This window comes from Arachis hypogaea, chromosome 14 (assembly GCF_003086295.3).
Source record: "Arachis hypogaea cultivar Tifrunner chromosome 14, arahy.Tifrunner.gnm2.J5K5, whole genome shotgun sequence".
Taxonomy (NCBI): domain Eukaryota; kingdom Viridiplantae; phylum Streptophyta; class Magnoliopsida; order Fabales; family Fabaceae; genus Arachis; species Arachis hypogaea.
Window position 1 is genome coordinate 139,944,934 of NC_092049.1, and position 22,846 is coordinate 139,967,779.

A 22,846-nucleotide genomic window follows, 5' to 3' on the forward strand; every position below is an offset into this window, starting at 1 on the left:
ATGAGTTTGATTGAACTTTATTAAACTTTAAAAAAAAAAAAAGCAAGTGTAATTAGTCTTGTATTTATATTATATGGCAGAAGATATAGGGACAAGTTGTAATAATTTTTTTGTAGAAAGAGAAACGCTTTCGGACACATCCTAACAATTGGAACGAGTGGTGATAAACCGATGACATATATATTCTCTTTATTATTATTATTCACAAAATAGACAACTTTGAATTGAAATTAAACTAGTGGAATATGCAACTTGGACTTGGATCATTATTTATTTTGTTCTTGTATTTGGAGTTGGAATCATATTACTAATAACAGTCACTTTTCGGCTGAGTCACTTTCCAACCTTAGAAAATGCCAAACTTTTGGACTTTTCTTTTGATATTTACATTTGATTTGACTCATTTTACTCCTTTTCTTCCAACATATAGGATGCTTCACAAGACCACAAGTAAGGATTACCATTGAAATTGCATGAAAGAGACTTATACTTTAAATTTCAAGTTAAGAGGTTACTTTCAAGGTATATATATTATTAGCTTAATAGAACAACTTTATTCTATCAACCATTTAGATCCAATCATCCAATAGTTAAATAAAAACACTTAAAAAACACATGTAGGTAATATTATTTGTATGGACACCTAATTAAGATAATGACTTAATATTAGTGTACAAAAATAAGACATGCATTAATTTAATTAAATACCTAAATATCATTTATTTATTTATTTTTCTAAACATATAGTAGTATTCAAGTTTAGATTGAACAAGTTTGTCTTCTTTAATTAGTGCTTGGTAGATATGCAACTTTTGCCCTTGTTAGGTGGAGATGATCACTAACATTAAGCACTAGACAAATAGTTTAAAGTTTATTATTCTATCTGATCATTTAATTTAGCATTAACATAGATTAGATAGATTTGAGGAAAAGAAAATTATAGAACTTGCATTGTTGTTATATAAACTTGGAACCTTATTAAACCTCAACTTTTGATATAGTTTTTGTGGATCGATTTCATTATTTCTTAATTTGTGCAATTCAGCTTAAATTATAACTATGGCTTGTATGTGTCAATTGCAGCATATATGCACATAAAAAAAATGAAAATACAGAAATGGCAATGCACATTTCATTAATCTGAATTCATAATTCAGAAAAAAGAATACAAGATTCTCTAATTTGTACACTGAAAAGGCAATCAATCTTTAATCTTTGCCTGCACAAAAGACATTATTACATCCCATGCATCCCAACAATTTAACTAAACTAAACTCCTAAAGCAGCTTTTAGTCTCCTTCCTAACTCCTTCCTGCACATAATAAATTAAAGAATTTATTAATAATGATAATAATTTAGAGGGTGAGTTAAATTAAAATAATTAAAAATGGTTAATTAATTAATTACCTCATTAGTAACCTATCAAAGCCTGAAGCTGTTAACATCCCTCTATTCTCTTCAGCCCTTCTAAGAAGATAAGGCATGACTGTCTCTACAGGTCCAAATGGCATATACTTACTAACCTGAAACCCTGCATTGCTCAAACCATAGGAAAGTGCCTCTGACATTCCTAGAAGCTGTGCAAATTCAAGCTTGTGGTTCACCTTTCCAATCCCTATCTCATGTGCTTTTGCAGCAGCTAATTTCCCTGCCCAAATTATTCAACATTCATTAATTTTACATTAACATGTTAACTTATCTAACGATTTTGAATGATATTACTCATAGACTACTCTAACTATATTCATGTAATTGTTATTAGAGTACTAAAAAGTAAGTACCTGATTCAACATTATGGGTGGCAAGAACAAGGCCACCAGGGCCATTGGCAACTTTCTCAAGAAGAAAAGAGGAGCAATCATTGAAACACTTGTGAGTGTCTTGAATGGTGTTGTGAATAGGGGAAGCATAGCCCAAAGAAGAAGCCAATTTCCTCTCACTAGACATATAAGCACCCCTCACCAACTTGAATCCCATTGGGATCCCCATCTTATCTGCTGCCTCTGTTGCAAGCAAGAGCCTCTCCTTGGCATCCTTAAGGTATGTCTGCATGGTCCCAAACACTATAGGGCTCTCACCCTTGTTGTGATTAATGGCAGCATTGTAGGTAAAATAATCAATGGCTGGTTGAACTGAAGTATGCTCTGCATCAACCAGTAAAGGAACATTGGCTTGCACGCACTTTTGGGAAAGCTCATTGAGTCTTTGCATTGCAAGTTCAAGATCACTCTCTTCTTGTGGTGTTAGAGCCTCAGGTCTCTTCCTTGTGTGGTACAATGGTGTTGAATCTGAGAATAGAGGGAATGAATCTTGCTTCCATGGCAAGTTGAAAGAAGGATCTTTTTGTTGCCACCTTAGCAAGTCACTCAATCTCTCTAGCAGGCTCATGGGACATATCGCAGTTATTTTCACAATCACAAAGCTCACCTGTCAAATCAAAATTACAAAGAAATTTGAAACAAACATCAATTAGTCCCATGTGATCAACCACCGAACCAAAAAAGTTATTGTGCTTAGCTTTTTTTATCTTTTACCAAATACTAGACATTGATGAAATCATCATCATGAAGATTCTTTGTTTCTTTCTTAGTTGCTGTTCACACTAGCTAGTATTGCGTGTATGAACTGATGAATGAACCCCATCTGAGACATCATCAATCCTTGTTCCCTAGTAACAATTACCGTACTAGATTTTTCCATTCATCAACAATTCATATGTTCCATGTGATCAACCACCGAACCAAAAAAGCAGCAATAGTGGGGTGGGGTCCAATGATCCAACATCCATAGATGGTGATTGATGATTTTTTTTGCATCTTCTCCTCCTCCTCCTCCTCCTTCTCCAACTCCTTCTCCTTCTCCTTCTATTCTCCATGGTTCATATTCATTCCTTCTCTCATGCAGATCGTGCAGATCGAATTGAGTTTTCACTTTTCACGTTCATTCGTTGCCGTCCGTTACATGCAAAAACCCAACACCACAAACAAAAAACAAACGACAGAATCTTATACATGCACACCAATATCTATAACACCAAATTTAATACTAATTAATAAACGATGTACATACCAGTTAATTAAGAACTGTACATCATTTAATTAGTATAGAAAAAATGGTGTGATAAACATGGCATGCCAAAAACATTTTAATTCAATTGAAGCCATTAAAACCGTTAAGAATGGTAAGTATGAGAGGCTTTACCGAAGATGGTGGAAGCGATCTGCTGACGTCAACGGTGTGAAGGAAACATTTCAGGTTCCGATCACATCCTTCGTTGTCATGAGCGTCTTCTACGCCGTAGACAAGCATTCCCCTCAAACCAGCGTCATTCAGAGCCCTGATGCTCTTTCCGGCGGTGACGGCATCCTCGCCGGCGCAGAAATGCCCGTAGAAGGTGTTTCTGATGGCGGCGAGGACGACGTCCTTAATCCCCTCGACCTCGAAGAGCTTGGACCGCATGATCCACATTCCAAGGTCGACCATTGGCTCGACGGCCGTGGCATGGAGGACGGCGGTGGAGCGGAGGAGGTTGGAGGTTGGGACGTAGGAGAAGAGGGACTGGACGTCGTTGAAGTTGAGGGCGGATGGGTCCAAGGCGGGGCGGAGGACGGTTTGGGACGGCGGCTTAGGGTCCGATAAACAAGGAGGAGAGAGAGTTGGGGAGAGGGAGGAAGGGTGGGACGAGGCCAAGGGCTTGGTGGCTGTGTTGTATCGCAGATTCCTCAGGATTCTTGGTGGGATTACGCGGGTGGCCATCAACGGTTTGAGTTGATTCTTTTTTTTTTTTTTTCAGGAATATAAAACGATAAAATAAAAATTCTTATCACCGTATATCTTAAAAGAATTTTTTATCTGGTTGCGCGGCTGCGATTGTGGTTGCGGAGGCGGTGGTTGTTGTTTTTTATGTTTGTTGTTTGTTGGTTGTTGTTTGTTGTTGTTTCTCTCCCTCTCTCTCCTTCTCTTTGTTTGTTTGGTGTGCGTTGGTTATATGGCCTATTGGGGATGCAATGGGATGATGCGATGCAAAGATGTGGAGTTTGAAGTGAGGGATTGGAGGGGATTATATAGGGGTGGGAAAGAAACGAAACGTTTCAGGTTAATTAATTAAGGTAATTAAGAAAAAATAAAGGGTGTGATATGGTGGGAAGAAGTCAAGTGCATGTGGGCAGTGTGTGATATCTTTATCCTAATTGGTCTTGGTTTTATTCCCTTTAAAATAGGGTATTATCTTGTAATTTAGTTTTGGTGCAAGTTGGTGGTGGGTGGTGTTTGTTGTTTTTGGTGGTGGGAGAGGAGTACAAATGGACATGGTATCTAGTCACTAGTTTGAACAGGGCGTGATTTGAGGAGAACAAACTAAGGTTAGAGTCCAAATTTTGAGAGAGATTCAGAGCTGAGACAGACCTTACGTGGATCCACCACTACTCTAATAATCTATTGGCATTATACGAAGCATCCGGATGCTCTTTCTTTACTACTAAATACTAATTAAGAGGTTAGGCGTGCTAATATGTCTTGTAATAAAATCGAGAATGAATTTTTTTTTAAATAATATTGTTAAATATGATTTTTTTAATAGATTTTTTTTTCATGGTATCTTTCAACTGAGTCAATTCAATATACTAAGAATTAATCTGTTATGAATGACAACTTGCATGCATGAAGAATTTGAATTCAATATTTATTTAAACTAATTAGTAAACTAATTACTAGACCAATTTAAACTGAAAATAAAAATATCATGTACATATAAAAAATTAACTACTAAATCAATCATCATATATTTATATTTAAATACATATATTTTTTAATTCAATTTCAATATATATTTTATAAAATAATTAATTTGGTAGTTGATTTTTTTTATAAACGTAATACGATATTGAGATATAGTATTTTATAACATCAACTAAAAAAACAGAAAATTTATTTTCATCTTGTACCTAATCTAATCAAAATAAAACTTTTACTATATTTATTTCTCGTGTGTGTATAAGTTTAATCATTGATGTTTACATTGTATGAAGAAGAAAGAGAGTTTTTGAGTACATAATAATAATAATAATAATAATAATAATAATAATAATAATAATGATGTTGTTGTTTTAATATCTCTCTTTAAAGAAAAAACATATTCACAAATCATAATCATCATGTGAAAAATAGATGTATTACTGCATCATACAACCCATTGGTTGCTGTATTACCGAGAGTAGTGTTCAATATAAACGTGAACCTATATAAACATTTTTCATTTTTGCTAATTGTGTAGTGCCAACTAAGCAAATCGGTCTATAAGGCGATTTGAAACGAATAATTTAAATAAAAAGCAGTTCTTAAAACAGAAAAAAGAATCAATTTGAAGTTTCAAATTTGCATGTGACTTCAATAACTTAATGTCTAAGTTACACTAAAGATATACAAATCAATATAAGATTTAAAATTGTGACAAAGATAGAAACTATGAAGCATGAAGTCTTTCCATAATATAGATGTTGGAAAAACCATGTAACCTATTTCACATGTGGAAACATCCTTGTAGAGAAGAAATAAGTTTCAAACTTTCAAGTTTCAACTACTATTAAACATATTGTAAAACCAAAATCATGTAACATTTGTGTAATAGTCCTAAAATTATGCATCTTTGGTGAGGATGTACAATAAAGGAGAAGGAAATAAAATGTTCATTAAGTGCTTTTAAGTAGAGTAACCTTATTACTCTATATTAGCCAATTGACAGTAATATTGCCAAGCCATATGAACAATGGGAACTGAGCCAAGGCAATGAAGAGCAAGAGATAGTGGTGTTTGCTCGAATGATAACTCCTGACCTCTGCGAAGAGGACTCTTTTCATGGTTTTCACCAAGAATATTCCCATGCATAAGCAGGTCCAGAGCATCAAAAAGTAGTACGCGTAACTCGATAAGATTCTTCCAGCCACAGCCAAAGACATACCTGTGAAGGTATAACCGGCGTACGCTACGATGTCCAACAGAGGTGCTTCTCCACCACCCAATGTAAGCAATATCATTTTAAGCAGTGATGCTTGCATAAACCAACCAAGCAAACCCTTGATGAATAACCAGTTCAAAGCCTCAGGACTAAACCTGGCCAAGATTAGAGTGGTTTTAACAAACAATACAGACTAGAGAGTAGAAACCACGTGCGGACAGAAGAAAATTAAAAAAAAAAAAAATTGGTTCAGCAGAAGAAACAGTGCTAAGCACCGATCATGCGGTGCGAGAACGGAGCTGTTCAATAATCAGATACAAGTGAAAGAGAAATGTTAATATACTGACACTGTATGCAGAAACACAAACTGCAGGCACAACTATGAGTGGCTAAGTTCAAATTTGAGGGGACAGTAAAGGTAATATACTTACTTTCCACGAAGACCCAATGAGATGCCGGCAAGAACAACATAGGTGCCAAATGCCATTAGTGGAATATACAGGTCAGGTGCATTTATGTCATAGATTGGAGGTTTGTAGGAGAGTCTACCTCCCACTGGTTCGGTGATTCTTGTCCAATGACCCTGAACAATATAATATAATACAAAGATAAGGGTAATGCGCGAGGAATAATATAAATTAAGATATTCAAATAAAAAATCGGTGAGATAAATGTGAAAAAAGAGTAACATCACTTCTTACCCGGTGTAGAAATGGGAACAAAACCACCTTTAACTTGTTCCTAACATACTGGTCATTCACTTGAAAGTAGTATTGAGGATCAGAGAAGTACCGACTTATCTGTTATTGAACATCTACAGTTAATTCAAATATAAAACCCCAAATTCAGACTAGAGAGAATATCTACATTTAACATAAGCAAAGATAGCAACTAAAGATCCATTTATCTAGTCAATATGATCTTCAAGATGGATTTAGTTTAGACGTAACCATTATTGAAGCCAAGGTAGGAGAGCATATGCCACATAGGAAATACAATCAAAAGTAAATTACAGAACACTTCAAATACTCTTGTAAAATGTAATATCAAAACCCCATTTACAATAATGCTCAGTTGTGTGCTACAACAGTAGGTATTATTCTGATGATACACTTCTTAGAAATCGGTGACTGAAAATGTTATCACAGCTTTAATAACACTAGCAGTTTTTTTCCAGACACAATTTGAACACATCGAGCTGATCACAGACATACAATCAGATTTGGTATCCGAAGCTTTTTATGAAGGGGGAAAAAGGTGAATACTTCAATGATGATGTCTTCGCATGAAGATGACATTTTGAACCATTAGATGGCCCCGTCAAACATATCAATCCATCGAACGGTTCCCGATGTCATTTTCATGTGAAGACATCATCATTGAAGTATCCACACAAAAAAAATCATTGAAACACTATATGATGTAATAGTTCAAGTACGAATCACTGACTAAAATAAATACTAAAATGGAAATTGTACATACATTGCTTTGAACATACTCAGAGCTTGATCCAAATAATCTTTCTCCATATGCACCCAATCCACCTCGAATGAGTCCTGAACCGGCAGATTGAAATGCATTACCAAATGGATTCGGTTGCGAGTTAGTTGGAGGTTGGGTTTGAGGTACCCCAAGTTGGGGTCTGACATTATTGTACATTCTAACTGCCATGTCAAGAAGTTAAGTAATCAATCAGAAATAGTTATCTTTTGTTTTTCCTGTTCAAGGGAATAATTTATAATGATGCAGAACCCTATAGCAGATGAACTAATTTAAAAGAAATATGAAAAAAAAAAGGTAAAAACATAAACAAACTTAATTATGCAGAAATAACATTAGTAATGAGCAGAAACTAGTAATTAACCCAAAAACAACATTAGTCATGGCATCTAATCTCTCATCACATGAAAATAACCCAAAATATATCATCTAACTAGAAACATGATCAGCTCAAATGGTACCAAGAGTGATATCAGCTCAGATGCAAGATTTTCACTACATCCTAATTCCCCAATTTGTTGACTCCATATTTAATAATTCGTAAAAATTAACACTTTAGCTAACCACTAAAGCAAAACATATATGTAATAATAAATAATAACAATACGATTTAAGTAAGAGGAATAAAGAGCAGATGGAGAGCAATGAAATTGAAGGTTCATCAGAGTATAAATTTCAAAGCTTTAAGGTCAATACATGAAAAGAGAGGGGTGGGGGACAAAAATCTATAACTGATAATCATAACAAGGAGAGGATGCTACAAAAAATTACATAAATAGTGATAGAGGTTGAAGAAGAAGAAGAAGAATGAACCTTCGGCAATGGCGGTGGCAGAGGAATGAGACTCCCTAACTCCCGTTCCCTTTCTCAATTTGCACCGTTTTGGAACCTTCTACTATTCTCTTTCCTTCCTCAGTACCTCTTCTATATTTAAGAGCTTGAAAATGGAAATGCTCGAAGGGCCAAAACCCTTCTTTTCAAAGTTTTCTCTATTCTTTCAAGAAAAGTCAAAAGAAAATAATTTATTACCAACTGAAAAAATGTTAGCCTCCCAAAGTATTATTTAAATTTTATTAATATAAAAATATTAAAATTCATCTTTTTCGCATCGTAATTCGAGATTTTATTATATTTGTTATTAACAGATATCTTTAAATTCAAAATACAAGTTTTTGTTTGAAAGATAATTTAGTATATAAAACTAAAATTATTAGCTAACTTTATAAATGAATGTTTTAGCAAATTTCTTTTAAAGAACTAATATTGATGTCCATTTTTTAAGTGGTTATAATATATAATATGTGATTTTAGTTAACTTAGTCCATCTTAATTGTTTTAACATTATTATTTTTTTTTTCACTTATTTGGGTGTGCAGGTAAAAGAAAACCAAAATTGAAATATTGCTTGAAAAATTAAATGTGTCATCCCTATGCGTAACAAAATATTGGTATCAAAGAATTTCAAATGATAAACCTTTCAAAATTCACTACCCATCAATTATTAGAAGTGTTTATGGTGAAACTTGAGCTAAATGTGCTAGTGCAAGGCTCTACTGTTAAGGCAGCTTCATTTGATAAAATTGAGGAAGATTACACCAATCCTCAGTCACAATTCACAAAACAAAAGTAAAAACAGACACAATAGAGTAAGTAATCTGATCATCCAAAGCAATCTCAAAGGAATAAAAAAAGTAGACATGGCTGATGTCATAAGTTTAAGAACAACTTTGTAGGAAAGTATATAACTATAGTTAACTGCAATATCTAACAAAATTTTATGAGGTTACAAGGCATATTCGGAATCAACCTCACAGTTTAGCCTACAACAACAACCACCATTGTCAAAACCTTACACTCAAAGCTCATCCTCCATCCTCAAGTATTCTCCAACATCAGCCTGGTGCAAAACAACAATTGCACTGGGGTCGAGCTTCCTACAATCTTGTGTTGATTTGGCAGCCACCCCAAAGCCCAACGGCACATCAGCCATTGAAAACACCACAACCCCATCGCCGGGGGCAATGTTCTCGGTGATCCTCCCTAATGCACTTTTCAAGACATGGTTTCCATACAAAAAGGACATCTCTGACTGCGGCTTGAGCCACACCTTGTGCTTGGCATTGGCGGCGAGCAGGTTGAGGGCCTGAACGGTGAGATGGAAGCTTCCACCGTGGGTGTATTTGCCAATGCAGGTTCCAAGGGAAACGAGGCTGGGCCTGGCAACATTGGTGGCACGCTTCACAAGCGACTCGCTCGCATAGTAGATCTTGTTCTTGTGGAGACGGAAGCAGTATCGCCCAGGATTTGGTTCAGGGCCTTCATGAGAGGGATTTTCCACAATGTTCTTGAGGTTGTTTCCCACAAACTTGAACAGCTTCTCGAACACTGCCGTTGTCTCCTTCTCGTCCAAAGGCCTCATCTTTCAGAACTGCAGTATTTGGCTTCTCAGATTTTACGGATGTAATGTTGTTCGTATCAAACCTGAAATGAATATAAACAATTTTAATGACTAGAAAGTAGAAACAACATTTTCATTGCCTTATCAAAATTCAAAAATTCAATGATCAATCAGAAGCAACTGTGTGCATATGTGCGTATGTTTTTCAAATTCTAGCTGAACTAATTAAAACAACTTTTAATTACTAGAAACAACCCTAGTAATGAGCATCTGAAATGTTAAAAAAAAAAATTCAATTAGTAGAAACAACTTTGATAGTAAGCAGATGAACCAATTAAAAGAACAACTCTAATGAGTAGTGAACAACTAAAACAATAAGCATCAATCAACCTAATCCAGATACACAATCCTTTCTTCAGATGAAAAAATAGTAAACTCCATAAACCTACTATGGTAATTGGTACCAAGAACCATATCAGCAGAGATGCAACGATTTTTGCCACACCCCAGTTCCCCAAATTGTTAGACACCATAGACATTATTCCAACTTGCCATCATAGCTTGAAACATAACACCATTAAATTAATATAAGATATTATATATTTTCATTAATTACCAACTAATTATGAACTCAATTAGTTACGTGTACATTCTCAAAAAATTCAATTGAATTCAAAGGTCCATTTTTCATCTCGGCAGAATCGAGACAAGCAGAAAAAGAAAAGGATATCGCATCACAATACCTAACACACTAAATTCACATCATCAAATTCATATTTGTATTACTCATTTTTCCTTATTCTCCTCTCATTTTTCAATTTTCATGAACCAATATTCTGCCATAGACCTATAACCTTTCACCCACAGAGAAAACCCTATCTTCTGACCAAAATGGAGCCCCACGACAAAGTTTTTTAAAGGAATCGCACAGCAAAAAAGATTTTTTTTTTTTTTTTTCATTTCCTTTGTTCTGCAGTCATGGTTCCTTCGTTCTTATACCCAAAATATATCTAATAGTTTAAAGTTTGGGAAACATAGTTCATAAGAATATAAGATAATGCCAGAGTTACCATTACCAAGTAGTCTGAATTTCAGTTATTATTTGCCCCCATTCTTTTAAATAAAAGTTAAAATTTCAGCACAAAAAGGTAGGATGAGTGTGCCATATCCATGTTATGGAGATAGTGGCCATTCTTTTGTTATCTCTGGTGAAGAAAACTAATTGAAAACCTAAACCCTAAATCAGTCAATAAATTACATAATTAAAATCCTAAATTTAAAAACTAATTAATAAATCAGCGAATCCTGTTTATCTAAAATTTAAAAACCTGAATCAACTAATTATTATTACAGCGAATTAGTTAATCGATGTAAAGAAGAAGCTGACTGAAAATTGAAAAAGTGGGAAGAAGGAACTCACCAATCACGGCGAGCAGCTACCAGAGGCGAGACGAAGGGGTGACCGGAGAGAAAATGAAGGCGGAGGCGAGGTCAAGAAGATGACGGCACACGAACCAGAAGCCACGAGTGCACGACGAGACGTCGGTGACGTAATGTGTGAGCAGAGCTGCTGCTGCTTCTGCTTGTGTGCGAGTGTGAGACGAGGGGATTGAGAGACGAGTCTCTCAAGTGGGTGTGAGAGGGGGAGTGGAAAAATTAGGTTTCTTTTTTCAAAAAGAAAAACGACGTCGTTTCAAGATTTTGGTTTTTAACAAGCATGACAGGGTTTTTTACGGCCCAAGTGCCTAACCCAAATACCCAAGTATCTGACCAAAAACAGTAACACTAGTTCGTACGAGTTTTGACTTTCGAATTAATGTTTGGATATTAAAATCATTCATCAAAATCAATCCAGTTCCAAACGCGTTTGGTCAACATGAAGGTCGAACAAAATGAAATTTCAACATGGATAGTTTTATTTTTAATTAATCAAGTTTTCTATTTTTAAAAAATTACTTTTATTTTTATTTAATTTATTATTATATTTGTTACTGTAAAATTTATAACTACTTGCAATATATTGATTTTTCGTAAATCAAAACATAAATTTTGTAACAATTTTTTGAAATTAGTAAAATTTTTAAAATAAATTAAACTCATTTTAATTATTTTTTTTATTCAAAATATTCAAATTTTATGTCAAAAATATATTTAAAATTAAATAAACAATATAAACATATCCAAATTTATGTATTGACACATCTAAATTATTGGTATTGTAATTCTCTAAATTACATATTAGATACAGAAAAAATTAAATTTAAATACACATCTAAAATTTATGTAAAAAAACTTATATATGGACATGAAAACATAATAAACAATATAAACACATTTAAAATTAAATATTGACACATCTAAATTACCTTAATATTATCACTTCCAAATCAAACATATGAATGCAATATATATATATATATATATATATATATATATATATATATATATATATAATCACAAACACATTTAAAAAAAAAATACAGACACTTTTAATATTATGCATAAATTAAAAAAAAAACCTTTTATTAAACGAAAAAAAGGATTAACATATCTTTATGAATGAACTCAACCAAAATTTTTTAAAATTGTACAATCAAAAATACTAGAGATAGAGAAGTGCGACACGGATACGTTTTCGGTGCGGACGAACAGCGACGCTGATGCGGGACGAATGACGAAGAAGAGGAGAAAGGCGGCAATGAAGATGAGCACCGAAGAAGAAGAAGAAGGCGTTGTGGATGAGCGCCGAGGAGGAGGAAGGCGGCGTCGAGGTTGAGCGCCTAAGAGAAAGGTGGCATGGATGAAAAGCGGCGGAAGATGACGAACCACAAACGGCTTGCGCCTCTGGATTTAGAAAAATGCGGTGAATGTGACTGCAGTGCTTCCTACGAGATTTTACATGGTATTAGTTAATAATGATATGGTTTAAGGTTTATTTTAAAATTTTAAAATTAAAATTTAAAATTTTAATTAATTTAATTTTTTGATGTGTATTTAAATTATAATATATTAATAATTAATAATTAAATATATTAAATCTAAAATAAAAATTTAAAATTTAAATTTTAGTTTCATTTTAGATGTGTATTTAATTTTAAAAAAGACACTAAATTTAGATGTATTTATTTTTTTTTAGTTATTATAATAAAAGACTAAATATTATATAATTTGTAAAAGATAACTAGTTGAATTGGATTTAACACTAAGAATTGAGAGTTTTAACAAAAAGAATAGTGCGTCGATGAGTAATAGCTTAAATGGCATAGACTCCTCATACTCAATTAAGAGGTTGCGGGTTCGACTCTCTTATCTTTCCAAATTTTTACTCAATTAAGAGGTTGCGAATTCGAGTCTTCTAAGGAGGAACCAGCCAAGAAACAACCCGGAAGATTAATCTATGTATGTACGTTGACACTGCACTCATAGTAACTCACAAAATCACTGTGTTGAAGATCCCACCGCTGTCTAGAGTCAATTCCTAGTTTTCAATGGCTTCTTCTTCTTTTTTATTGGATGCTCCCAGCATCAAACATGATGTCTTCATCAGCTTTAGAGGAGAAGACATCCGCACTTCTTTTCTTAGCCATTTGAGAAAAGAATTGCATCGTAACCATATCGATTTCTTCGTAGACGATGAGAAACTGCACCCTGGAGATGACATTTCATCCACGCTTATTCAAGCCATTGAAGAGTCTTCTATTTCTTTGGTCATCTTTTCGGAAAACTATGCTGCTTCAACTTGGTCCTTGAATGAACTCGAGAAAGTAATTCAATGCATGAAACGAGATAAAAGGATTGTGATACCTGTTTTCTACAACGTTGTTCCCTCTGATGTGCGGCATCAGAATAATTCCTTTAAGGAGGCTTTTGATAAACACCAACACAGATTGAAGGGAAATATGATGAAGGTGCAAAGTTGGAGATTGGCTTTAAAGGAAGCTTCTAATTTATCTGGATTTCATTATCCATCAAAATATCCGTAAGTTCTTCTTTTTACTACTTAATCCACTATATTGCCATATGCATATGCATACCTGCTAAGCTTTTTATTTTTTATTTCGTCATTGTTATACTTGTTTTCTTTTCAATTATACTTGTAATGTGTAATATTTTCTTATATTTGTTTATACAACAGGGATGAATCTAAATTCATTGAAGAAATTGTGAATGATATTTCAGAAAAATTGTCATATATTTTTTCAATAGAATCCAAAGGTCTTGTTGGAATTGATGATAGTTTTACATGTATTGAATCATTATTGGAAATTGAATCGAGCGAGGTCCGAATCATAGGAATTTGGGGGATGGGAGGAATAGGTAAAACTACTATTGCTGAATTCTTATTTGATAAATATTCTTCCCAGTATGAAGGAAGTTGTATGTTGAAAAATGTAAGAGAAGAATCACAAAAGTTTGGTGTGCCTTATTTATGTGAGAAACTTATTTCTGAGTTATTAGCCGGAGAAAGTCTTGTTTTGAAAGGATCATCCAAAGCAAGATCCGCTTTTATCAAGAGAAAGTTGAGTCGAAAAAAAGTTTTCATAGTGCTTGATGATATGGATACATTAGAACAGTTTGAACATCTTGCTACACAATGGTTGGGACCAGGTAGTAGGATCATTGTAACTACTAGAGACAAGCATGTCCTTAGAAAAGTTCATGGAATATATGAGCTCCAGGGCTTGAGTTTTGAAAATTCCCTTAAGCTTTTTTGCTTGAATGCTTTTGACAAAGTCTATTCTGAAGCTGGATATGAAGAGGTTTCTAAAATGGCAGTCAATTATGCAAAAGGTGTTCCATTGGCTTTAAAAGTCTTGGGATCTTTTTTATATTCCAAAACCATAGAAGAATGGGAAAGTGCTTTGGGAAAACTCAAGATTTATCCTAATAAAGACATTTTTAATGTCTTAAAATTGAGTTATGATGGGCTAGATGATTTAGAGAAGGACATATTCCTTGACCTTGCATTTTTTTTCAAAGGAGAAGATAAGGATGTTGTCGTATCATTTCTAGATTCCTGTGGTCTTTTTCCTGCTATTGGTATAGGCAACCTTTCACGTAAAGCTCTCATAACTATTTCAAATTGTAATACAATAGAAATGCATGATTTGATAGAGCAAATGGGTCGAGAAATAGTTCGTCAAGAATCAATTAAATACCCAGGAAGACGTAGCCGCTTAAGTAACCATAAGGATGTCTACAATGTACTGAATAATAATAAGGTAAGAAAACCACATATTTAATTACTTTCCTTGATTATATGTGTTAATGCAGGAAATGCAACTAACATGATAACATGTTTGGCCATTGGATTGTTTGCAGGGAACAGACTCTATTGAAGGCATTATGTTGGACTTGTCTCAAATTACAAGAGATCTACATTTAGATGGTGACACTTTCAAAAAGATGCCTAATATAAGGATTCTCAAATTTTATGATTCCCGGAGGCATGAAACATCAGCGAATGTGTGCGTTTCTTCAACTCTCGAGTCATTTCCAAATGAACTAAGATACTTGGAGTGGAGTGGCTGCCCTATGAAGTCTCTTCCGTCAACTTTTTGTGCTGAGAAGCTTGTCACTCTTTCTATGCCAGATAGCCAACTTTCTAAACTTTGGGATGGAGTTCAGGTATTGATATTTATATGTACAAGAGCATCTTTTATAGTCTCCTCTAAATAGAAAACTAAGATGCATTTGGTTTATGTTTTTATTTTCTGTGTTTTTTGTTTTTTGGATTTTACAAAAAAAAAAAAACGTGAAAAAAATAAAAACATGTTTTCTTTCTATTTTCATTTTTTTCTTTACAAAATCCAAAAAACAAACAACATTAAAAATGAAAATGTAAACCAAACGTATTTGAAGATGCGATGATGGTCCCCTTAATTGTTATAGGATCTTGTAAATTTAAAGAAGATTAACCTTAGTGGATGCAAGCAGCTGGTGGAGCTTCCAGATTTTACTCGGGCATTAAACCTTGAAAAAGTATACCTCAATAAATGTGTAAGCTTGTGTGAACTTCATCCATCCATTTTATCCACCCACAAGCTCGAAACCTTGAGTGTTAGAGGTTGCAAAGCACTAAAGAGTCTTGAAAACAAGATCCATTTTAAATCTCTTCAAAAACTCGATGTTAGTGGCTGCTCAAGCTTGAAGGAATTTTCAGTGTCATCAGAGGAATTAACGAGTTTGAATTTATATGGGACAATAATCGAAATGTTGCAATCATCAATTGGTCGTCTCAACAAACTCGTAAAGTTTCATCTCACTAATATGAGACTTGAAACTCTTCCAGACGAACTGTGTCTCTTAGGATCCCTTGAGGAACTGAATCTTGAAGGATGCAAACAGTTGATTGAACTCCCTTACAATTTGAAAGCCTTATCACAGTTACAGGATGTCAACTTAATTGACTGCTGCAGCCTTGGATCTTTACCAGAGCTTCCACCATCTATTATACATTTATCTGCCACAAACTGCACATCGCTGGAGAAAGTATTCAACGCAAAGACAGTGTTCAGTTTAAATCTAATATCTATCTCATTTGAAAACTGCGAGAGGCTCGATGAGAATTCATTTGTAGAATATGTGCATCATACAATGATGGGAGTAGCAATCAGAGACTTGTCGAATGGGATGCTGCAAAATAAATATAGCGATCCATACTCTGGTGATAATAATTGGGACCCTATATATCACACTAAATCCAACGGCCAGGTTTTTTATCCCGGAAGCGAGGTTCCATCATGGTTCAAATATCAGACAAGGGAGAGTTCGGTAACCGTTGACCTTGATGCGGATGAACCTTATATCCATACGCTGGTGGGGTTCATTTTGTGCTGTGTTGTTTATCATATTCCTTCTCAAAGAGGAGTTCCTCCTATTGGTCCTGTTCGTTCTGCAAAATGGCCTCCCAGATTCAGATGTAAATCCAGTTTATCTGATAGTCAACAGTTTGCCAAAACGAGTAGATGGAGCTCAAACCATGTTTGTATATGGTTTGAAGTTAGTCATCACCATCGATTGCGTGATAAGAATGTTACATTTAAATTCGAAGCTGAATCTTTTATGATAGCTTATGTGGAAGGAAGGCCACGGTATGAGCCGTTGCGATACGAATGGGAGGTGATAGGGTGCGGGGTTTGCCCCCTGTATGCCTCAGACATCCTGGATGCCTTTCAAAATGTGGATCCGGAGTTCCAGTTCTTTTATGATAGACGCAGCTACGGAAGACGGGATCATCTTGATCACTCAGTTTTCACGCTTGACGAAGTGAAAACGAAGATGATTCACCACATGAATGATCAACAACATAGTTTTTGATGTAGAAACGCTCATTCCTTTTATAGTGAGAGTCCAGTAATAAAACAAAAACCGGAAAATCTCTCCACGATCCCAGAGGAAGTACTGGATGGAGAAGAAAACCAAGTCGTTCAAAGGAACAATTCTCCTCGGTTACCTTTATTAGGGTGAACGCGGATCAAATCAGATCGGATATGGCCGAAATTTCGATTCAATCCGCACTAAAATAAAATCGGATCTAATATCCACAGTTTTTAAATTTGGATCTGATACGATCCACACATTCCTTCCTATCGATATATCTTCAAAATACAAAAGGTTTTTTAAAAGTTTATTTTTATTAAAAATATATCAATAAAATTTATTTTTTTATATTTTTTTAAATATGTTTTTTTTTTAAATAATATTAAACATATATTTTTAAATAATAAATTAAAATAATATAACATATAGGATAATTATTAGTTAAAATAAAATATAAAAAAATATTTCTTTATTTATTTTTTTAGTTTTACAGATACTCAAGATACATACACAAAATTCGCAATTCAATTCTATTAGTGTGCGGATGGAATCCATATCCGTATTTTTTAGATTGAATTTGAATAAATACCACGAATACCCAGATAAAATCCGATCCACTAACACTCCTACCCTTCATATGACGGCGTTTCGTAACCAAAATATTTAAACATTGCCGAACATGTTAAGGTGAGAACATATTCCATGCTTGTTCCTCAAACTGAATAAGACAATCCCTATATATGTATCTACATATAAATACAAATATTAATTAACTCATTTTTAATATATATTTTGTATTCGCCAATGAGTAATAGCTCAAATGGCATAGATTCTCCATGCTCAATTAAGAGGTTGTGCGGGTTCGAGTCTCCTATCTTTGGTAAAAAAAAAATATATATATATATATATATATTTTGTATTCTAACATATATTTTATACTAAATGTTGTTTGGATTATCCCTGTTTGTTGTTAACTCGTCCGTGTCTTACTCTGTTTGTTGTTGAGTTATATTTGCAACTGGTTGCATGCTACATGTTTGATAAAATGTGTGATCCTCTGATTGACCAATTCGTCTGTGTTAGCTTCCTTGTTTCCTGTGATGCTTCTCTGTTGTTCTCATTTATGTTGCCTCTGATTTCTAGAATCGTCAAAGACATCAATTATATACGCCCCTCAATTTTTTGGAATTGTTGTTTTATGAATTTGTCCCCAAAAGAACTTAACTTTGCAGGTTGTTTAGTTGTTTTCAATAGAAATGATGTTGAACCCTTGTGAGTGAAATAGAGAGGGTATTTGGGTGTCTACCCTTTTGGGTATACAAGTAATGTTAGCTTTATTTTCAACTCTCTGGCTTTTGTTTCTTCTGTATTATTAGTACCTGCATCTAAGGATAAGAAGCTGAAATTGCTATTCTGGTATTCAAGCTATCCACTTGGTGCAGTCTCTCCCTTTCTGAATATTGTTTATGTAACTAATGAATTATTGCTGATTAGTCAGGATAATCTGTTTAGCTTATGATTAACATTGGCAAGACTTTTTTTTTTCCCCTTCATCACAATTCATGAGTATTAGCCATTTTAGTTGAATGCAGTTATATTTATCACTTTTAGTTTTGCCTTGAAAATTAGATACTACATAGCAGTTGAATTGTCGTGAATTTTGGATTTTGCTGCTTGTTCTGTTCTTGGAGTTGTAAGTAGTTGTAAATGTCATGTCATAGTGATAATTGTTGAGCTACTTTGCAAATATTCAGTTTTCTGATAGTGATTATTTCCTTTGTCATGTTCATGAACAAGATGAGATAGGGGTTGGAGATCATATGCTTGATTGAATCAATGTTGTTCATTTATTTGATTTTCAGAAAAGTGATATACATTTGATAGTTCAATTTGTTACAAACCATTTGAATTACATTAGTTATACACGTTGTTTTTGCCAGTTTTTTTTTTTTTCGTAAGGAATGAGTCGTTTGCAAGGATCTTCTTCCAGCCTTAAACAGAAGTGAGAGTTGGCTTTAGTTTCTGATACTTTGACAGATGGATAGCATGTACTCTATAATCTCATTCTTAGCAAGAGAGACATTGGGATGTGGTCAGCAGACATGAAAAGAGGAACAAATCTCCCAGATAATATGGTCATAAATCCCTTAAGTTGATCAAGGAGGTTGTTAACATCCAAAACAAAGCAAAAAAGCACTACATGGCAGCACAGTTTGAACCATCCGAGGAAACCACAGGTGGGGATTGGTACAGCGAAGGGAATCTTGATAAAGAGTTAATAAATGTCATGAAGAGCGTGTGCTTGAAGTACATTTCCAGGCAGAAAGTTGTTACGCGTGATGGAGTTCTGGAATGGAGCAGAAAGAGTGGAGTCTTCACTGCTGAAGTCTCAAACCAGCAGATAGAAGAGATTTTGCAAACTCTGGTTTTGGATGATGAGATCATAGAGGTGAAAAGCACTGGATACTGGGATTTTGAAAATGTTCCTGTTGACAGAGTTTGTTACATATCCAAAAGCAAGGGTGGTGTCAGAGAACCAAAAGATGGTGCCATGTCTTCAGGTGGTGTTTGTCCACGGATAAACTTCTGTATCCCAGATGACATTGTTTCCCCAAGAACTTGCGTCTCCTAGCAGAAGTAGTTGGACTTTTGAATGAATCAAAGACGAGTCATTTGTATGATATGAACCTCCAAGCCTTAACAAATGTTATCTTCCTTTGGTATTAAGATTGCAATGTTGGTTAGCTCAACTGGTTCAAAGGTCCACTTAGCAGATTGCACAGGATTTCATCTTACTTGGTGGTCATTTAGCACATATTGATTACCATTTTGTGAATCTACAATGAGAGGAGGAAGTGAAAAAAGTAAGAAAACTATTTGCTTTACATTTTCACTTTCAAATTTCAATATGTTTGTCAAGTAGATCCAATATATTTGTTTTGTCTTCGAAGATTTTATTGCTTTTAGAAGATATACTACTCTGTGGAACTTGCTGCAGTTGCCATGACTTTGAACATCTCCTAAGGCATGAAAATGATTGAATTGCAACTTCTTTTTTGAAGCAAAAAACTCAAATAGAATTGAGCGAGGACAAATCATTTAAAGATGATAGCAGCATATGTTTAATTTGATTAGAATCTACTATATTTTATGATATATATTTTTATCTTTAATATGCTAGCATATTCTCTTTTCTGGTTACATATTTTCCACTTTCTTGATTACATTGTATTTTAGCCTGAGATTGAAAGGGATTCTACTTTGCTTATACTTGAATTCCAAAACATATTTGAATGAAGAGAAACCCAAAAAGGGAAAATAAAGAGGACTGATCTATTTGATACTTTCTTTTTTTTTTTTGCCATGAATTCGTTCCATTTGCTCTAATTTTAGCTTTCTCACTTTGATTTAACCGTCAATTTAGTAACAAAAGACAAATTCCTGGTCTTAAGCCTAAACCAAAGCAACCAAGATAAACGGTGCAAAATCATTACATGTGTCACTCAGTTGATCAATTTAAGCTATTATATAAATAAATATGTATATGCTTTCCATATGAGTCAAATTCAACATTAATAAGTTCATATCGTTGAATTAATCTTTTTTTAACAAGTCCAAAACAAAGAAATCAACAATGGATCAGAACCAGAACATGAATCCTGGCCAAGCCATTGGACAAGCTCAGGTGAATATATTCATGATCTTTCAATTTAAGTATTTCATTCTATGTTATGTATTTTGATTTTGACAAAACAAGCTATAGTAAAAAATGTCATGATAGCTGATATCTAGTGTTATTGATGACTTAGGGGAATATGATGGACAAGGCTTGTTGCAATGCTGGTCAGGCTTGCAATGCTGATCAACCCTGCAAAGAGGTTATGTCATTTATTTGAACAGATTAGTTTTTTTTTTTTTTTAATTAGATTTCAAGGAAAAAGCCTATGTACAATGAATAATAAAGCTTTTATTATTATTTTCAAAAGAGTAATGTTCGTGTGGTTTATTATTATTATTACTACTTATCACGAATAATACTACGATGAAGAGTAAAAATTATTTCTTTTAGAATAGAAAAATGTGAGGTATCAGAAACTGAGATGATGAAGAAATAATGAACAAGACAGAGATTTGTGCTATATATACACAATTGTTTAACAGATTCTAACTAATTGTGCTGAGCTGGACACACTCACTAACTAACTTTCTGATTACCGTACATTATGTGCAATGTACATGTTATTTATAAATTTAGTAAAAATTATTTACTGTTTAAAAAAATATATTATTTATCATAGTGTGGTATGTACTCTTGAGATGGAGCCTATATTCTATGGTAACAAACTGATAAATAAATAATGAGAACATGAAAAATAAGTCATGTTGTCTCTATTTATTTTAGAATACTAAAATCTTGGTTAAGCAATTTTAGTGACTGATAAATGTATTTTAATTTTGTAGACTTGTGAGGACAAGGCAAAGCCACAAGAATGTGCTGATGCTTGCAAGAACACAGTTGGGGCTCACAAATGAATCAAGTGGAGTAGATCTTTCAGTGTTTTAGTTTTGGACTTTTGGAGTTTTATGCATTAGATATGCAATTTTTGTTTTAGCAGTAGTAGTTATATCCTATTTTAAATAGTTTATAGAAAAGGTTGTTTTGCCAACTCTTCAGTTATGAAGAGAATAGTTTTGTCCCAATATTTGTAAAGAATTATTTGGTTTTTTATTTTATTTTATTTTATAATTGCTAAATCATAAGAAGTAACAAATATGATCAACATCATGAGCAACAAATATGAAATGAACGTGCAATGACATAGAATAGAACCATGGAAAATATAATTTGACCATTTTTAAGTACTAGTATTTTTAAAAGTAGTAAATTCTAAAAAAAATAATCATCCATAAAAATATTCATATTTGCTTGGTATTGTTTTTCCCATATCAACTTGGTGTTTACACAGAAGAATGATTTAAAAAATCATGGCAATAACCAAATGGTAAAGACAATAGTAATCAACAAACTAAGCATGCAATCATCAACAAACAACATAAAAGAAAATATGAATAATCATAAATAATTTCAGGATAATTTTATCAGGATAAGGTGGCATTATTCTTATTTTTTAGCTTTAAATAATTAAAAAAAAAAGGTTGATTCCACCACTTCTTAAACACCAATTAAAGTATTGATTCTATGCACAATTTCCATAAGAGTTAGATAGAATTGATGATCTCTTGTTCATGGTGAACAAAGTCATATTCATTTGCCAACTTATACCTTTAAATGACATGATTATGTGGATAACTAAAGGCTTTAATTTATATGTATTTTGTTTGTACGCTAGTGTAATTATATATTGTACTTTATAAGTAAAATAACTAGAACTATATTTTTTATATTCACTATTTAAATGGTTATCTTCTAAAATAGAAATGTGAATCTATTATATATAGAGTTAATAGTTAAAATTATTCCTAAAAATTATTTATTATTTAAATTAATTTTTTAAAAATTAATCAATAAAATTAATTTAAATAATTTTTTGGAATAATTAATCAATAAAATTTATTTTCAAAATATTTTAACAATAAAGTTTTATTTTGTAAAAATAAGTATTGATTTTAAGGATGAATTTAATTAAAAAAATTCAGATTTAATTTAAATA

The 22,846-nt window shown here is 33.4% G+C and overlaps 4 protein-coding genes, 1 long non-coding RNA gene and 1 pseudogene across 5 annotated transcripts; 3 read left to right on the forward strand and 3 right to left on the reverse strand.

The window, feature by feature from the left end:
- Positions 1-1,110: 1,110 nt before the first annotated feature.
- On the reverse strand, positions 1,111-4,442 carry LOC112744691 (proline dehydrogenase 2, mitochondrial). Its single transcript, XM_025794393.3, has 4 exons — positions 3,202-4,442; positions 1,782-2,427; positions 1,408-1,648; positions 1,111-1,312 (listed from the first exon to the last, which is right to left on the reverse strand). The coding sequence occupies exons 1-4, from the start codon at positions 3,754-3,756 to the stop codon at positions 1,270-1,272; spliced, it is 1,485 nt and encodes a 494-aa protein (XP_025650178.1). The 5' UTR covers positions 3,757-4,442; the 3' UTR covers positions 1,111-1,269.
- A 1,108-nt stretch (positions 4,443-5,550) lies between these two features.
- Positions 5,551-8,448, reverse strand: LOC112744692 (uncharacterized). The gene is made up of 5 exons (XM_025794395.3): positions 8,267-8,448; positions 7,436-7,617; positions 6,655-6,753; positions 6,385-6,536; positions 5,551-6,108 (listed from the first exon to the last, which is right to left on the reverse strand). Exons 2-5 carry the CDS (start codon positions 7,610-7,612, stop codon positions 5,721-5,723), a joined length of 816 nt encoding a protein of 271 aa, XP_025650180.1. The 5' UTR covers positions 7,613-7,617; positions 8,267-8,448; the 3' UTR covers positions 5,551-5,720.
- A 652-nt stretch (positions 8,449-9,100) lies between these two features.
- LOC112744693 (uncharacterized) lies at positions 9,101-11,535 on the reverse strand. Its single transcript, XM_025794396.2, has 2 exons — positions 11,272-11,535; positions 9,101-9,934 (listed from the first exon to the last, which is right to left on the reverse strand). The coding sequence occupies exon 2, from the start codon at positions 9,870-9,872 to the stop codon at positions 9,309-9,311; it is 564 nt and encodes a 187-aa protein (XP_025650181.1). The 5' UTR covers positions 9,873-9,934; positions 11,272-11,535; the 3' UTR covers positions 9,101-9,308.
- Positions 11,536-13,269: 1,734 nt separating this feature from the next.
- On the forward strand, positions 13,270-17,357 carry LOC112744694 (disease resistance protein RML1B-like). Its single transcript, XM_025794397.3, has 4 exons — positions 13,270-13,830; positions 13,987-15,073; positions 15,174-15,479; positions 15,744-17,357. Exons 1-4 carry the CDS (start codon positions 13,340-13,342, stop codon positions 17,169-17,171), a joined length of 3,312 nt encoding a protein of 1,103 aa, XP_025650182.2. The 5' UTR covers positions 13,270-13,339; the 3' UTR covers positions 17,172-17,357.
- Positions 17,358-18,979: 1,622 nt separating this feature from the next.
- Positions 18,980-19,946, forward strand: LOC140173157 (uncharacterized; annotated as a pseudogene).
- A 777-nt stretch (positions 19,947-20,723) lies between these two features.
- Positions 20,724-21,777, forward strand: LOC112744696 (uncharacterized). The gene is made up of 3 exons (XR_011871523.1): positions 20,724-20,859; positions 20,984-21,052; positions 21,636-21,777. It is a non-coding gene; the product is annotated as an uncharacterized lncRNA (long non-coding RNA).
- Positions 21,778-22,846: the final 1,069 nt, after the last annotated feature.

What these genes read in the sequence shown, in the direction of transcription:
- LOC112744691 (XM_025794393.3), bottom strand. Translation starts at nt 3,756, where the DNA reads ATGGCCACCCGCGTAATCCCACCAAGAATCCTGAGGAATCTGCGATAC. An exon ending in GATCGCTTCCACCATCTTCG is followed by an intron (nt 2,428 to 3,201) that starts GTAAAGCCTCTC and finishes TTGATTTGACAG; the next exon opens with GTGAGCTTTGTGATTGTGAA. An exon ending in CACCCATAATGTTGAATCAG is followed by an intron (nt 1,649 to 1,781) that starts GTACTTACTTTT and finishes TAATTTGGGCAG; the next exon opens with GGAAATTAGCTGCTGCAAAA.
- LOC112744692 (XM_025794395.3), bottom strand. Translation starts at nt 7,612, where the DNA reads ATGTACAATAATGTCAGACCCCAACTTGGGGTACCTCAAACCCAACCT. An exon ending in CTGAGTATGTTCAAAGCAAT is followed by an intron (nt 6,754 to 7,435) that starts GTATGTACAATT and finishes GTTCAATAACAG; the next exon opens with ATAAGTCGGTACTTCTCTGA. An exon ending in TGTTCCCATTTCTACACCGG is followed by an intron (nt 6,537 to 6,654) that starts GTAAGAAGTGAT and finishes TATATTGTTCAG; the next exon opens with GGTCATTGGACAAGAATCAC.
- LOC112744693 (XM_025794396.2), bottom strand. Translation starts at nt 9,872, where the DNA reads ATGAGGCCTTTGGACGAGAAGGAGACAACGGCAGTGTTCGAGAAGCTG.
- LOC112744694 (XM_025794397.3), top strand. Translation starts at nt 13,340, where the DNA reads ATGGCTTCTTCTTCTTTTTTATTGGATGCTCCCAGCATCAAACATGAT. An exon ending in CATTATCCATCAAAATATCC is followed by an intron (nt 13,831 to 13,986) that starts GTAAGTTCTTCT and finishes TTTATACAACAG; the next exon opens with GGATGAATCTAAATTCATTG. An exon ending in ATGTACTGAATAATAATAAG is followed by an intron (nt 15,074 to 15,173) that starts GTAAGAAAACCA and finishes GATTGTTTGCAG; the next exon opens with GGAACAGACTCTATTGAAGG.